General features: G+C 37.1%; 1 protein-coding gene across 3 annotated transcripts in view; it reads left to right on the top strand.

The window, feature by feature from the left end:
• The first annotated feature begins 838 nt into the window (after positions 1 to 838).
• The window catches only part of LOC121322233 (transmembrane protein 150A-like), a 32538-nt gene continuing 15155 nt past the window's right edge, over positions 839 to 18221 (top strand). For all 3 annotated transcript variants that reach the window (XR_005951008.1, XM_041261901.1, XM_041261900.1), the window contains exons 1-3: positions 839 to 1146; positions 15892 to 15939; positions 17105 to 17176. Coding sequence is in view for 2 of the 3 variants with exons in the window: in XM_041261901.1 (XP_041117835.1) it covers positions 1082 to 1146; positions 15892 to 15939; positions 17105 to 17176 (185 nt within the window). In the remaining variant the exon portion in view is untranslated. The remainder of the gene's footprint in view (positions 1147 to 15891; positions 15940 to 17104; positions 17177 to 18221) is intronic.

Below are 18221 nucleotides of genomic sequence, written 5' to 3'. Positions count from 1 at the left end.
CGTCCTACACTTCGCTGTGCACTATGCACTGGGATAGCCAGAGTTCTCTGTATCTCCACACACATCTCGTCGAGTACGTAATAATTTATTTTAATTCTGGTTTTATTTGTTTAAGGCGGGCTATCTTCCTCAGCTGTGCTTGCTTGTTTAAGTCCTGTCTTCAACCACTGGCATACCTGCTGATTCATTTGTTTTTATTGGTATCTTCATCAGCAAAAAGGTTCTGAACATCATCTATAAGCTGTTCCAAATGGTGTTTTTGGTATATTCTGATAACATTTAACAGGAGACACTGACATTTTAAACATGCTTTTAAATATAACAAAAAACATAAATAATTATAAACATAAAAACATTTTACGAACAACAAACAATTTTAAACATAATAACATTTACGAACAACAGGAGGCCATTTGGCCCATCTATGCTTGTCAGGTTCCAAGTAGCTGATTGATCTCAAAACTTCAAGTTCGCTCTTAAAGGATCCGAAGGTAGCCCACTTCATACCCTCATCACTCTCTGTGTGAAGTGTCTCCCACCCTCTGTCTCAAGTTAGTCCCCACTTAATGTCTAACTGTGTCCTCGAGTTCTGGTTTTGCTTGAAGTATTGGTTTGGGTTATTTTTGTCACCTACTTTGACATTTTTAAAACTTCAGCCAGGTCCTTCTTTGTTCTAGGCTTCAGCCTAATGGATACAAGTTTAAATCCAGTCCTGGTTTTCCAGTGCCCATTAAGCTGTGCGGCTTTGAGGAGGGTGTGGCTAAACAGGTTTATTTTGGTGGAGGGTTACAGGAATGTATACTGCAGCTGCAAGGTAGGAGTACAGTGCACAGAGAAATGTCTTCATCCACCAGGAGAGTAGCTGTGAAATACAGGGCCACCAGAACATTCAGTTACTGCTCAAAAACTATGTAGAGGTGTGGTTTGAAAGTGGTGTGAATCACCTCCATTTGTTGACTTCTACATGGAGGAAACATTCTTAAGACTTTTATTCTAGCTCAAAACCTTATTTTTGGACAGATTGCTATTTTTTTTATAAATACTTAAGGCTTCTCTGGAAGTTCCTTTGGACAATATAGAAATGAACTTTTGGTTTTTGCTTCCAGCAGTACTTTCCTTAATATCATTCTTCGGAACATGGACAGTGTAAGTTATTTTATTTCTTTCTCTTGCGCTTCCTTTAATATAAGATTACTGCTTGTTTGGAGTGCATTCTGTGAGTTAAAAGTTTTTGAATAGTAATATTAAGTTTATTAAACAATATTAAAACCTAGAAGAAATCCTACAGTTAAAGTTTTTACACTTTTTATTTTTTATTTTTATGTTTTACCACAGTGGTTGTTACTTGGGTCTGCAGAGGCTGCCAGTGGGTACCAAGCAAATTCTGCAAACTCCTCTTTTGTAAAAAGAAAGTACCTTAATGTAGTAAAACTGGTCTTTAACTATTGCGGTAAGAGTAAGACCTTGTGATGTACATGGCACGTTTACTTTCCCTTAAGTACAGCTTTTGCGATTACAACCTTTCCCTCAGTTTCAGTTAGAACTTAAGAACAATTAAAAATGAAAGGAGGACATTTTGTGCTCGTCTGATTCCTAAAAGCTGATTGATTTAAAAACTTGGGAGCCCCATTTAAAAACATTTAAAAAATGGTGAACCCCTACTTTATCATACTTCCTCTATAGCTTCTGAATTTGTTTGCCATGGTTTTAATATGCTTGATCTGGAGTTCTTGAAGATTTGGTTTTCTGAGTATATGATTTTTTGATTCATCCACAGAGGAATGAGAGAAAAGGAACAAAGTAACAGCAGAAAGGGGTAACCTAAGGGCATGACCCGGATAGAATCACACACAATCAACTTTATTTCCACACACCTCAGCCAAGATAGACAAGCATGATATTTTGGTATTATTAAATTCACCATTATTGATTGTTTATTAGTTATGGATAAAGAGTTGCATACATACAGACAGTTGGACAGACGTAAACAGCCTCTACGCACCCTGAGATTATTCAATAACAAGTTTTGTGACAATTGGACAAAAGATTCTCTAGATGAAATGTGTTATGCAAAGAGTACAATCTTCTCCACTATAAAATCCAGTTGGACCTTGCACCACCAACAGAAGGTAGTTAATTTGCTGCCCCATCCAGGTTTCCAAATTGCTAAGCCTTTTTGAGGCTACAAAATGAGAAGCAAAAGATAACTAGGGCAGGTTTGATGAGGGCTCACAGCACAATGTGTGGAAGCCAGCTTTTCAATGCTACCTGATAAATAGACAGGACTTTAGTCCCCTGTTCTGCAAATCCAGCCCTTAAGTATTCCCCATGGTTTACTCTCCTGTAAGTAATTCTGACTTCAATATGTCATTTGTGACCTTAAGCATAATATGACTTTTTTTACTATTTATTTAAAGTGTCCAGTTATTTTATTCCCCTGATTTGCTCCCTAGTTTAAAATGTCCAATTGCATTCCCTCTGCAGCAATTCTCCTCAACAGCTCAGGAGAACTGCAGGTTTGTGAGTGCCCTACGATCAGTAGAGTCCACTATAGCACGATAAGGAGAACCAGTCCTTGTCAGTTTTGCTTGCTTAACCTGTGACTTAGCACAGCCAGGATGCAAACCTACACTTCCCTGATTCACCCAGCACACCACGTGGTCATGCTTTTTCTAGGTGAGCCAAAGTAGGAGCAATATGGTGACTTTTCATGAATATAAAACTTAATTTCATCAATCTAAACAGATTTGAAATATAATCATGATTATGGGTTTTCTTAAACCTGTTTAAACATGTAAAGAGCACTATAAAAGCCTAAAAATGGTGGTAGTAAAATGGAGTGTCATTTGTTAAAGGCAAGCATGAAACATCCCAGGGCAGTTGCTCTCTGTCTGTGGTGTAAAGACTTGCCCATATGAGGTTGCACATTTGCATCCACTAAGTTGGCTGGAATTGTTAGCAATACAGATGTGGAAATTTATTAGAAAAAAGTCCCAAAACTCGGTTACCCAAGCCTCTGCCATTCTTTAATAAAGGCCATATATGCACCATGTTGGTTGTCCCATCTTGGAATTTATTTTATTAGTGCAGGATCAAAAGAAAGAGAACCCAGTTGGGTCTAAAATTCTGATTGCGTTTAAGAAGTAAGCAGCCGGTTGTTTGAACCGAGGTGGCTGTGCTGGATCGTACTTTGTAGTACTGATTTAACTTGGCTACACTGGACAGGAGTGCTTTTTGTCTGCGCTGGTATTCAAGTTGGTTTTCTGAAAGCTGATGTCTGTTGGCAGCCTCTGTAGTAACCTATCGTTTATGTGTTATTCTGGAAAAAAAAAAAAATCCAGTCACATTACAAGATGTGCAAAACAATCCGTATGTAAAGTTTCTTTGAGAAATTTCTTGACACGATCCTCAGCTGGCATATACTTTTCTTTTTTTGATTTGTTGTCCATTTTTGTTATTTTACCTCCAATGCTGAAAACTGTATTTTAGCAGCCGAAATCAAAATAACAATGCAACACTGACTGTCCCACCTCCTAGTGTACAGCACAGATCACAGAAAAGTCGGTACACACGCACTGGTAGGCAGATTTAAACATCGTTGTGATGTGAACAGTAAACAAGGAAGTTAACCGCTTTGGAGTATTTTTTTAATTGTATTTGCCTAAGGCCCTTTTTTCTTTTTATTTGCCTAAGTGTAATACACATAGGATGGCGAAGTGATAAAAAAATAATAGAAGCCTATCTATAGAATTAAAATGTAGTTTGCGTCGCTTACAATGTGCCGTAATTAATTTCAAGCAGTAGTTTATTTTTTTAATTTTTTAATTTTGTATCTCCGTACTAGTCCGGTATGCACTGGCCCCTGAGGAGGCGAATTCCCCTCTTTATGATATCTGACACCGAACACCCAGTGAAGCCAGTTCCCATACCAGTTGGATACCTGATATTTAACTGTAAATACTAACTTGAAAATAATACTGGAGAGTGAATGTAGTTGCGTATCTGTGTTTTTTCTTTAGAAGCAGCTATGCAAATTCAGTTGGATTACTTGTCAACCAGGAGGATGGGAAAGTATCCATTAACAACGCAGTTGTATTTTTGCAGATTAGCATTTCAATGAGCCGAAGAGTGCAATCAGTTAGTTGAAAGAAACTAACTGGGTCTGAAGCCAGTCATTAGTGGAAAGTGGTAGCATACCAGAGTGGGAGTGTAATGGGCGGTGTACTTTATTTATGTAACTAGATTTAATTTCTTGTACAACACATAATGTACTGCATATGGAACATTCTGGTTTGTGAGGCTGGATTAAAAAATAATAATAATATAAAGGGATAGCTAAGCATTGTATCAGTTGTGATACAGAAATGGGAATTACAGGGTTAAAGCACTAAAACCCCAAACACACAAGCTCTCTTTGGCATAGTGGTTAAGATGCTCACTTACTGTGTGTGTGGTTACTGGTTCACGCCCAGCTTCTTGTCACACATGCAAAGGGTTCAGACACAGTAAATAAATGATATAGCACCACTTTAAATATACATAGTGTGGCTATTAAATAATGTGATTAGATAACAAAGTGGCAACTCCCTCCAGGAAAACCTTATTACCTGCAATAGGTGTTTGCACTATTTATTGTCCAACAGTCTGAGAAAAACAATATTAATCAAAAATGATGTAGAATATCCTAACTCATATATACAGTTAAGTTTTTGAAGGAGTTCAAAGAATGCTAAACAATGGGGGATAGAGTACAGTAATAAATATAAATGATATAGTTGTAGTGTAAAGTAGAACATTTTCATTTTATGATTTCTTCCAAAATAAAAAAAACCTTAATTCATTTTAAAATCTTCAAGGAAAAGTAATATATTACTTTAGAAAAAGCAACACTAACTAGTCATCCGCAGCACTAAAAAGCACATTTACTTTAAAACATCTGCCCTTTCCTCGTGCAGGTCACCTGGACCTGTTTCTTAGTTTAAAGCTCACGTGTAACTTGCCAGTAAAAAGAATCTAGGACCGAATTAGGAAATGGATGGCACTGAGCTAGAAAAGGCCCGCTGTAGTAGACTCAGTCCTGTTGATGACCAGATAGTGTGGGGAGACTATTTAAAAGTCCACCAGAATGCTAGGTTATGTAGAGTGCATAGCAGTAGTTTCATTATGATAACTTATGTCAAAAGTTTGATAGATGAGGGCCTTTGACCTTTTTAGGGTTCTTTGACCTTGTTTGTGAATATATGAATATCTAATGAGGGGCCATGTTTTTTATTGTATTTTGCATATAACGAGTTCACAATCACTTCAAATTCGCAGCTGCTCTCAATACTTACTTATTGTCATTTGAAACTCTGCCCATCATCATAGCATGCAATCAGTCCTCTAGTTTCTAGTGCAACTTTCGATGCAGAAATTCACAATAAACGAACATGTGCAATTTATTTTTAATAACTGAACAAGGAATGAATTACACTATAATAAAAGTTTCTGGTTTTGTATTAATTTATAATCCATATACACTTATTGAATATAGCTATATTCAACAAGCAATGAGCATATATGTCTTATAAAAAACATATATACAGTGTTCCCTCGCTATAATGTGGGTCTCGGGGCACACAATGTGAGCATTGTAACCGAAGAGCGTTAGAAACGGGGAGACGTTGTGGGGCACTGCAGGACACATAACACCCATCTGACTAAAATACAAGCTGAAGCATCGCTGAAGCATCTCGTTTCCCGTAGAAAGTCACAACTCCTCTTGCAGTAAAAAAGTAAATACATTAGGAACGATAACCGTGTAACTAATACTTATTTAGTTACAAAATTAATGCTGAATAAGATGTTTGTGTTATAAAGGGCCAGCTCAGCTTTTCTTCACTTCAGATATTATATCAAAAGGGAACAACACAAAAGTGTAAATCTAGTAGTACGGCCTCAGGCTTCTATTTTTTCCATTCGGTTTGAGTTTGTGTGCTGTGGAGTAAGAGTACAAAAATACATACTTTTTTTTTTTTCTTGTTCCACTCCAACAAAACAAATTATTGTATTTTGTTTCTCTCATTACGGTAAAAAAAAAAAAAAAACTACAACAGGGAACTAACTTACTTGCAACTTTAGAGTTCCTTGTAGCTGAGGATTTTGCAGTTGTAAAAGTTCTTTTTGACATGCTGAAAAGCTGTTACTTTATCAGAGGTAATTTGCTTGCAGTGGGGAAAAAACACACACAGTACATTGCATATCATTTTAAGTTATCATAGCAATAACAAGCAACATCATTTTATTTAGCTAAGACTCCCTGCCCTGTACTCTAATATGCATGACAATTAAAAGTTTCACATTTTTCCTTCAGATATGTAATCTCAAACGCAATGCTCTATTGAAATGAACTGTTCTTATTAGCAATTTCAATTTTTGGTTATGGCTTCCCCTCAGATCTTATCTTTAGTTTTTCAGTATAATCTAGCATGGCAAATGGGAGTCTGAATCAGCCGATCAACTGTGTTATCCTGCATTTCACATTTGACCCCTTCACAAGACCAAAATAAAACAATAACAACATATAGTGTGTTTCTTACCACTGATGCGATGCAAAATGAAACAAAGCAATATCAATCCTCACTCCTACATTAATCAATTGTACTTGATACAACTGTTTATAGCAGCGCTGTGGAAGGGCCGGGAGGATGTGAGTCACTCTTCCAATTAAAACCCATGCTCTGATCACCCGGTCAACCAGTGGGGAGTATTGTGTCAGACAGACAGGAGTTTGTCATCAGAGGCAAAGCCTCCTCTGGTAAAAAATAATATAAAAAAAACCTCTGGTCTCCTCCAATTAAAACCTGTGCTCAGATCACACCATCTGCCACTGCTAACATTGTGTTTAATGGGAGAAGGGAGGCTTGCCTCCCTTTGTAATAAATAAATAAATTAATAGCTCCTCTAAGACCAGAACACCACCTGTCACTGCTAGTACTGTTAGCACGTGTCTCTCAGCAGCCAGCTGTTAATTTAGGAATGTTGAATCTAGAATTTAGGTTAAAATATATTTTTTCATAAATTTTAGCCATTAATTGTATATTATTTTATAATGCTATGTATATATATATATTATATATATATATATATCTATATATATATATATATATATATACACACACACACACACACACACACACACACACACACACAGTATTGTGCAAAAGTCAGGTGTGAAGAAATGCTGTAAAGTAAGAATGCTTTCAAAAATAGACATGTTAATAGATTATATTTATCAATTAACTAAATGCAAAGTGAGCGAACAGAAGAAAAATCTAAATCAAATCCATATTTGGTGTGACCACCCTTTGCCTTCAAAACAGCATCAATTCTTCTAGGTACACTTGCACAAAGTCAGGGATTTTGTAGGCATATAGTCAGGTGTATGATTAAACAATTATACCAAACAGGTGCTAATGATCATCAATTCAATATTTAGGTTGAAACACAATCATTAACTGAAACAGAAACAGCTGTGTAGGAGGAATAAAACTGGGTGAGGAACAGCCAAACTCAGCTAACAAGGTGAGGTTGCTGAAGACAGTTTACTGTCAAAAGTCATACACCATGGCAAGACTGAGCACAGCAATAAGACACAAGGTAGCTATAGTGCATCAGCAAGGTCTCTCCCAGGCAGAAATTTCAAGGCAGACAGAGGTTTCCAGATGTGTTGTCCAAGCTCTTTTGAAGAAGCACAAAGAAACAGGCAACGTTGAGGACCGTAGACGCAGGGGTCGGCCAAGGAAACTTACTGCAGCAGATGAAAGACACATCATGCTTACTTCCCTTCACAATCGGAAGATGTCTAGCAATACCATCAGCTCAGAACTGGAGAAAACAGTGGGACCCTGATACACCCATCTACTGTCTGGAGAAGTCTGGTCAGAAGTGGCCTTCATGGAAGACTTGCGGCCATAAAGCCATACCTCCGACGTGGAAACAAGGCCAAGCGACTCAACTATGCACGAAAACACAGGAACTGGGGTGCAGAAAAATGGCAGCAGGTGCTCTGGATTGATGAGTCAAAATTTGAAATATTTGGCTGTAGCAGAAGGCAGTTTGTTCGCTGAAGGGCTGGAGAGAGGTACACGAATGAGTGTCTGCAGGCAACAGTGAAGCATGGTGGAGGTTCCTTGCAAGTTTGGGGCTGCATTTCTGCAAATGGAATTGGGGATTTGGTCAGAAATAATGGTCTCCTCAATGCTGAGAAGTACAGGCAGATACTTATCCATCATACAATACCATCAGGGAGGCATCTGATCAGTGTAAAGAAGAACAAGGAGTCCTGGAAGTGATGGTATGGCCCCCACAGAGCCCTGATCTCAACATCATCGAGTCTGTCTAGGATTACATGAAGAGAGAGAAGCAACTGAGGCTGCCTAAATCCACAGAAGAACTGTGGTTAGTTCTCCAAGATGTTTGGGCCAACCTACCTGCCGAGTTCCTTCAAAAACTGTGTACAAGTGTACTAAGAAGAATTGATGCTGTTTTGAAGGCAAAGGTTGTTCACACCAAATATTGATTTGATGTAGATTTTTCTTCTGTTCACTCCGTTTGCATTTTGTTAATTGATAAATATAAACTATATAAACTTGAAAGCATTATTACTTTACAGTATTTTTTCACACCTGCCTAAAACTTTTGCACAGTACTGCATATATTGTAACGATCTCGGTTAATGCAGGCAGGCGCATCACTCAGTGCGAGGCAATCCACACACAAGCGGATGGCTGGTGCGAACCCGTGACCTCATGCACTGCAGCATCGCGCCGGTACCGCTGTACAAAAGAGGTGTGTACTTGGGCTGTGTATATTCGGTCCAATCGTTTTTCCTTTTATAAAAGGAAATTGGAAAACGGGAAAACAACTCGTTTTTTATTTTAGTTTTGTGTGCAGAGAAATAAAAAATAAAAAACACAAACTTGTTTTCCGATTTTATTGAATTAAATACAAACGTGTTTTTTGGCTTGTTTCACCATCAGGTTTGTGTAGGGTGTTAGGAATATTACATACATGTCATTCTTGATGTAATTATTTTGTGTTGTGAAACCATTTGCCCTGCATCCCACAGTGACCCACTAAAATATAAACTGATTTGTTTTTATACACAGTAGTTTTTGTTCACCCGAAAGACCTGGGCCTCGTTTGTATCTCAGACAATGTCGTACTATGGGGCGTTTCTATATAATGTTGCTCACACAGATTGAAGGTGATAACGACCTATTTGAATTTACAATCTCACAATATAGAAACAAGCCCCCCCCCCCCCCCCCCCCCCCCCCCGGTTGTTGTCTGAGCAAAAAAGCAAATCTCATTGAGGTCAAATTAGTTTTGGGTGACGGAGTATTGCCAGAAACAGGGGCGGGATTGGTGTGGTATACAAACTCGGTTCCCGTTCCAGGAAGTCCGTTGGGTCGCTATGCAGTTTATAGTCCTTTTATCTATTTTTTTTATTATTATTATTTTATTTAAAATTAGTTAAATGTTCACCTATTTAGCAACCTCTTTTTGAGGATGTTAAGTTGAATGCTTTGTTCAGCCGTCAGTTCTCGATTCTACGCTGACTCAAACCAGCAGACCAGTTAGTAGAGCTCACCAGAGGCAGTGTCCCGCCCTTCCAGTATGATTGATGCTCAATGAGAAATACTAGAGTGAAAAGATTATACCAAAATGAAGAAATAAAATAAATATTGTATTTCGATATTTATTTATTTATGTTGGTGCAAATTATCCTCCATAAATTTAAAGTGCACACAATGCAAATTGAAACTCTGCAATTGACCAGGGATCGGCAAGGTGTCCGTGGTAAAAAGTTTGAGGTCCGTGGTAATTTATTTTTAAAAAAGTACGATTTACAATCTCTGTTGAAAAAAGACATGATTTATCTATGTACATATTGCAATTGCGATGCAAACAGGCTAGATTTGGCCTCTGCTTCTCCCCGTAAACTGACAATGACAATATTCAACCGTAACTATGGTTACTGCAGAATCTTGATGATACTGAACCGCCTACTGAAGCCTTGTTATACAGTCCGATTAAGCTTTAGTTACGTTCACGTTGTGCACTGTTTTCTTTTTCTTAACATTGAAAAAAACATGGCGTTGAAATTAAAAAAAAAAAAGAAAATCGTTCAACCCTGCTTGGGTAAGAGAATATTTCATTTTTGAAAGACCCACAGATTATTTTATGGCGTGCGCAAGATGTGGCCAAGTAATGAAAGAACTCCAGTCAACAGTAGCTCGCGACCATGCTGAAAAATGGTGCAAAAAATATATAAGACTTCAAACATGTCGAGTGTAGAGAAGGATAGATTCATCAAGGAGGCCAAAGCCAACAGAGGAAGCCAGATAAAGTCAATGACCGACTTTGTTAACCGCAATCTCAAAGATGCACAGAATTATCTTTGCCTTGCCTACAGTTTTGCAAAAGCCAAACTGCCATTTACATCAGGCATCGTTTTCAAAGAAATGGCTGAAAAAATTGACCCAGACTCTGCTCCTTTTCAGACTGCATTGCAGTGCAAAAACTGTCAAGAAACACCGAGGATTTAGGTGGCTATCTTTACAGTGAAACTGTTCAAGCAGCAGTAGATGCACCGTTTAAACTTGATGTGCGATGAGAGCACTGACCACAGTGACATCAAATAATAATTTATCATTGTTTTGTGAATGTTGACGCAGGTGAAATTCGCTCTGAGTTTTTGAGCTTAATTGAAATAACCGAGCGTTGTAATGCACAAAATCTGAGTGAAGCCATCGTTGGTTGTTTGGAAAATGACCGAAACAAGTACCCTGTAGAGAAAATTTAAGTTAAATTTGGCTGCCTGCGTTGAGAGGTTTGAGTTACTGCGGGATTCTCTAGTGCAATACTTTGAGAGAAAGGCATTTGCGAATGGGTCACTGAGTTATAGAACAAGTTGCCAGAATATCCATGACATGCTACAATCTCCTAAATTCATTCTATATCTAAGTTTCTTGAATTGGGTTTTACCACTTCTCGCATCAACGAATCTAGCGCTGCAGAAAGGGAACTCAGATCTATACAACGCATACTGTTCTCTGGAGAAATACTGCAAGGTAATTTTGAAGCCGTTTAAACAACCTTCAAATGAGGATTCTACACGGGAATCTTTCATAACTCCAAGCGACCTGTCTATCCCTAGTGCCAAGGTCACAGGGATACTGAGGGAGTGTGAGGAGCAGCACTACTTGCCAGAAACAGAGATTGCTAAGGTAAAAGCAACGTTCATTGAATATGCAAAAAAACTTGAACAGTCATTCAGGTCCAGGTTTCCCCAAAAAGAGCTGGTGAAATGCCTGCTTTATTAGGACCACTGCAACATCCACAAGGAATCGCCTTGAGAACTGTTGTGTTGATGCGTAGCTGCGGCAGCATGGTACATTCAAAAACACTGAGTTAAATTTATTATTATTATTATTATTATTCCTAGATAACTACTGTAGCTATATACAGTTGTGCTGCTCTTCATTGATATTCGTGTGCTTAGCTCATATATATATATATATATATATATATATATATATATATATATATATATATATATATATATATGGGAGAATGTGCTTTAAATCGGACTGTGCTCTGCCATTTGCTATACCCCCTCCCCATATCCGTCACTGAGTCCAGTAATTTTGTTAAGTGTCCGTCGCGCAACTTGGTGGTGCCGACCCTTGCAATTGACTGCAGCTGTGTTTTTTCAGACATTAATTTTGCCACATTGCATCTGTTACAGGATAAGAAACTATAAATGAGCGGTACAACTTATTCTTGAAGTGGAACAAGAAGTTAACAAAATTATAAACATATTCTGTAGCGTTCACTGTAGCACTGGATCGCCTGTCTTTCTCGTGACTCTAGAATACTGTACACAGTGTCCTATTAATACAAATTATAGGAACTCTTCCTTGATTATATATGAGGATCACGAGATGGTGTTTTACTATGAGGATCTGGATCAGGCTTCACCGATCTGTAATGTTATTCCAATCCTGGAGCTGAACAAACATTAACTAGGGACCACACATGACGCGTAGTTAGTTTAAAGACCACGGCTGATAATCTGTATACAGCCTGTGATCACAGTAATGTTGGGGAATAATGGCGAACGGCTGGACAAAGATACAGGAGGATGCACTACGCTGCTGTATCCAAAACACAGGAAAAGGGTTTAAGTGTAATTCACCATAGCTCGTGCTATTTACTAATGATACCACACTGATGTTTCTGTCTACTTGCAATTTAACTTTTAATTTTAAATTAAAACAGTAAACTTAAAACAGCAAAATGACCTTTGTGTCTTGTGGAAATACAGTGGCTGTCAAAAGTATTCACCCCCTTGGACTTTTCCACACTTTCTTGTGTTACAACATGGAATCAGAATGGATTTAATTAGGAGTTTTTGCCACTGATCAACACAACAAAAGTCCATAATGTCAAAGTGAAAAATAAAATCTACAAATTGTTCTATATTAATTACAAATATAAAACAGAAAATAATAGATTGCATAAGTATTCACCACCTTGAGTCAATATTTGGTAGAGGCACCTTTGGCATCAATTATAGCCATGAGTCTATTTGGATAAGTCTCTACCAGATTTGCATATCTGGATACTGCAATTTTTGCCCATTCTTCTTCACAAAATTGCTCAAGCTCCGTCAAGTTGGATGGGGACCAGCAATTTTTAACTCTTTCTACATATTCTCAGTTGGATTGAGGTCCGGGCTTTGACTGGGCCACTCCAGGACATTGACCTTTTTGTTTTTAAGCCACTCCAGTGTGGCTTTGGCTGTATGTTTGGGGTCATTGTCCTGCTGGAAGATGAATCTTCTCCCAAGTCCCAGGTCGCTTGCAGACTTCAGCAGGTTTTCCTCCAGGATTTCTCTGTACTTTGCTGCATCCATTTTGCCCTCTATCTTCACTAGCTTTCCAGGCCCTGACGCAGAGGATCATCCCCATAATTGTATTATTATTATTATTATTATTATAATTATTTATAATAATAATAATAATAATAATAATAATAATAATAATAATAATAATAATAATAATATTGAAAACCAAAGGTTTTCGTTTAAAAAACTGATGCTTCTGAGATGACAGTTAGGCTACCATTATAGGTATTACGTAATTTTGTTATCTACACAGATTTATACGTTTCGAGGGGGACCCCTTGGCGACACTGAAAGACTATAGCCAAATAAATTTTATTGCTCCCTTGTACATGGAAAAGTGGTGGGCTTGGTTATGTACATTTTAACCACATGGATTACCTACATGTTAAAGTACTTTACGAGTGTAACCAAATGATAAAACCTAAAAGTTCATATCTTTAAAGTGGCTAAAACATTCATACGTTCTTCATGAGTATTCTAGTTTACATTTTTTATCCTTGAGTTTGATTGAAGTTCAATGTAATGGAGCACTGTGCCTTTAAGAAATGAATAATTTAAACACAAATAGGTGACGTCACAGAAGACGTGCGAGTATGTCCATGGACTTAAAAATAAAAATATACCGTAGTCGTAGCTTACTACAAAGAAATTAAAGAAAATATATCTAAAAAGCTTTACCATCACAAAGAGACACTGCTCCACGCAAAGCTCTCCATGAGTAGAAAAGAGTTTGTTTGTACATATTAAAGAAATAACAATATTCCTTTATTAAACATTTAACTTGAACTGTGGCAAAAAAATAAATAAATAGTAGGCTAAAGAAGAAAACGGTCTTGTGCGTGTTTCATTTAAGGGTGCAACAAACACAACATATATTATGATAATAATAGGAATAATACATCTTCTTGTTACTGCATCTTGTAAAGTGCTTTGTGATGATGGTCCACTGTGGAAGGTGCTATATAAAATAAAGATTGATGGATATAATAATATTTGATACTATAAGTTATTAATTTTAAATTGTTCAGTGTTGTGTGCAAGTGTTTGATATATGAGGTCAGTGGAGCATCTTGAGGCTTGTAGTGTTTGTTTGTTTTTTTTTTTTTTTGCTTAATACGCAATAGCTTTCGACAAGTTTGAAGTTGACTATAAATTCCGGTCCTGTGAAAGTCTTGCGATGTGATTTATACCTGGAATTGAGTAGATTTGGTCCAGCGATAGCAAACCACTCCCCCTTCTCAACCCACTTGTAGTCAACAAGCGATATCTGCTTTTTGAAGGGCGAAAAGGGCTTGTTTTAGTACAACGAAATTTCACTTGGAATTTTTCTTGTGTTTTATTACTGCGAATGCTTCGAGTCCTCGTTCGCTAAGTGCTAACTTTGATTTGGTCCGGCCCTATGTAACACTGCTCTAGTGCTCAACGCTGCCTCAGGACCAGTTGTACTAAAGGGATCCTATCTGAGCAGAACTTCATTGCTCTTTGAAGACTACAAAGTCATGGCTTTGCAATTCCATGACTCAGAAGCAAGTGAATAATATAGCTGTTTGCCACAGTCATCACTCATGACAACATTGTGCCAGCAATTTATTGTTTTCAATGGTTACCACAAGAATGTCTTTGGATTTTTTAATTAGACATACAAGGGATGCAATGTTTTGTTACACTTGTTTGTGACATATTTTATTATTTCAGATAAAATAATCTTCATGCATGCCCCAGCTACAGAAACTAATCCCCCCACTTTGGAAACCAAAGTATTTTGGAACGAGTCCAAGACAAAATGCAACAATGCTTTGTTTTATTCTTATTGTAGTAATACAATACAATTTTCTGAGCAGAGTTGTGTTGTTTGAATGAGAGATCATTCAATGTCAGCAAGGGACTAATAATCACAGTTAAGTTTAAACGTGTAAAAGCCACCCAGTTAAATATAGTTACCTGAAACTCAGGAAGAACGCAGTGCCAAAACTAATTTATCATAGCAATATTAATTAATCAGTAATCAACAGCATAAAGTGTGTGTTTTTCTTATTTAGAAATATGAACGACAATTAGAAAATAAGGACAATTAGGCATTTGCCTCAGCATTTAATTAAAATAAATAAATACAAAATAAATATAAACGATTCAGTCGGTCTAATGATTAAACAAAGTTATTCGACTAACAAACTATTATTGAGAACTGCAGTAGATACCCAGAGGATGAACACTGCTCTGTTACTTTCCATTTGTCTTTCTTTGGCATCAGCCTGGGTGGCTGTGGGAAGTTGACGAAATGATATAAAATCTGAAGCTAATTCGGCATCTCCCCGCTGCAGCTGGGCACTTCGCTAACTGCCCGGGCATTACGGCAACTGCCCGGTTACGGTAACGGTCCATATATAGGACAGAACATTTAGGAATCTAGTGTATTACTCTGACAGAGAAAGTAAGAATTCCGTCATTGTATCTGGCACATTCAAAATAGTTTAGCGAATAAATGTTATCTTTGTTGAAATTAGGCATCTAAAATATAAAAAAAAAAAAGTTGGTAGAAGAAACTGACATTGACAAAGAGTTCTTGTCTAAATGTATTTTTGGTATCCCAGAGTATGTTGAAATATGTGTCAGACCCAAAGCATCATTTCATATAAGTGATGACAAGATGTGGATCACCTGTGGAACAAATATTACAGCTTTCTAATTCCATCTGTAAGATTATTAAGATTCTTGGATAAGAAGTTCATAGGGACTTATTTATACATGATTTCTGATTTATTATTGTGCTGAAGAGGGTCACTTCTTCGGAATTTGAATACAGTCTGTTATTGAACACAGTGTACATATGGAGGAGAATATAGTTTACTGTTTTATTTATATATAGGTTGCAGGCAAGTTTGTGATTAGTTGTATTATATAAAGCAAAGTAAACATGTATTTCTCTTATTTTACAGGTATGGCCTCGCTCTGGCAAATCACCATGTGTGCCCACTTGACAACTGGTATGTACATCTTAAAATGGAGATCGACATAAACTGCAGCTTCATTTTGGGTGACTTTTAAAGTAAAATGTAGCCTTCATGGTGAACTAAAACAAATAACAACAAAACATGCTGGCCATAAAAAAAAAAAAAAAAGATTACCCAAAAAAACATATTCAGAGTTTTCATTGATATATAGGTGCATTAACACTACACCTTGATTTACTGGAGATTACAGACAGACCTAGTGTAGGTTGCCTGCACTTTATCAAACCACACTTTCTGTCTCTGGTAACTTCACAAGTTTTGTTGCATGTGACGTAATTGGAAAAACAAAAGTCAACATTCACTTTGATGTCAAAAAAGTAATCACTAAGCAACACCACAGGCAGAACCCCACCTTTGAAAAAGCATGTCACTGTAGGACAGGTGCTGTCACGGAAGATTGCATTGTGCTGAACTGCGGGAATGTAAGACATAGATAACAAACTGAGATAAAGAGTGAGCAATTGCAATGACTTGTGGGAGTTGTTATAAAAGGAGGAACAATGACAGGCATTTTGACATTTTGAATGTTTTTATAGTTTTTTTGGTTTTCTTAAGAGGAAGATTATAAAAATATTATTATTAGCCAAGAATGTATTTTTACTATGGCAACACAGTAACAGATAGCAGTGTCTTGTTGGCTGCAAAGCATACCAGTCATTAGGGACACATGACACTGATACATATAATGCATTTATAGAAGTGCTTATGTAAAGAGGGAGGTCTTGGCTGAACACAGCCAGGACTTCTAATGTATTAAAGCCCATTACTGTGTGACATTAGTGTAACAGGAGGAATAGCAAGAGAAAGTGAGAGCATGTAATAATTTGCAATTTCATGCTCTATAAATTTGCACCCTGGTTCACTTTTTCCAAAATGTTGTTCTTCATTTTCAATTACTGTGGTAAACTTTTATAAGCAAAAGGTCCCTAAGAATGGGGTTTGCTTATTGGGGTTATCCGACAACTTCCTCTAATACCAATTTTCTGCTTCCTGGGACTCTTCAGTGAAAATAAGATTATTTCTGAAAGTGAACGAAAACACTTAAAGCTGTATATGAATGGGAAATGAATAGCAGTTATGATGTATTATGAAATATCGTATATTATGCCTGTTTATAAACCCTTTCTTGTCATTGTAGGCAATACACAAATTCCTGTTCTCCGAACAGTACAGAAAGATGCTGCATGATACAACACATTCCATTCATAAGGTATGAGCTGCTGTTAGCATTTCTCAGACAAGACACTTTGGTTATGTATGGATTTATTTAGAGCATTTTACAGTACCAAGCAAACCACTTTGATTGCATCAACCACTCATCTTTATGAATGGATCAAACTGCTATGCAATGGGAGTTATTTCCATCCCCGGATAACTACAGATAGGTGGTTGATGTAATCAACCTCCCAGTACTGTAAAATGCTCTAACAGTATGTGATTAAATAAAACAATTAATGTTCTTTAGTAAACTTTTTGAATATTCAAAGCTGCTTATGGTAGTTTGAGAGAATGCAGGATATGTTTATCCAGCTAATTACCCTTCATGCCCTTAATGAAGTTACCAAACCAGAAATAAACGAGCTGGATGTTTCATTTTGGAGATGGAAGGAGTCTCAATTTGTAGTAAAGTGGAGAAAATTGTTGAGCCAAATACTTTCTCAAGTTATCAATTAATCAGAAAGAGGGGCTATGGAGGCTGTCTGATGGTGTGCCCAGCCACCTGTCTGAGGCAAAGGGGCATGCTATGTTTTATCTCTTTTTTTTCAAATATTAAATAAAGTGACATCAAAATACAAATGGCCCAAAAGAAGGGATTGAGAGCGTATTGTGGTCTTATGGTGACAATGCCCACTGGCACAGCTTTGAGGACTAGAGTGATGAAACTCAACAATTTTAATTACTGATTTTCCCTTTTAGTAAAATAAAATGTGAGTAACAATTTGAAGTAGAAAATCTTCACACAAAAACTGTCAGTATGGGAACCAGAGTAAACAGTGTGATCCTAGAAGGTTGCTGAAAACAAATTGAAAACACTATGTAACACAATTTTTGTTCCTGGGTAGTAAGTGTTATTTCCTAATTGCTTATGCCTCAAAAGTATAGAAAATGGCTATTATTCCCCACAAACTTTGCTTTTGTGACCAGGACAGTGACATTTCAAAATATCACTATTTCCAATGGGAAAATGGGCAAATGTGTGTCTTTTCATTCACATAAAGTCAGAAAAAAACAACATATGAATCCAAATTAACATG

The sequence above is a fragment of the Polyodon spathula genome, chromosome 10, assembly GCF_017654505.1.
Source record: "Polyodon spathula isolate WHYD16114869_AA chromosome 10, ASM1765450v1, whole genome shotgun sequence".
Taxonomy (NCBI): domain Eukaryota; kingdom Metazoa; phylum Chordata; class Actinopteri; order Acipenseriformes; family Polyodontidae; genus Polyodon; species Polyodon spathula.
Note: the sequence above shows the minus strand (reverse complement) of the source record. Positions and strands in the feature narration are given on the sequence as shown.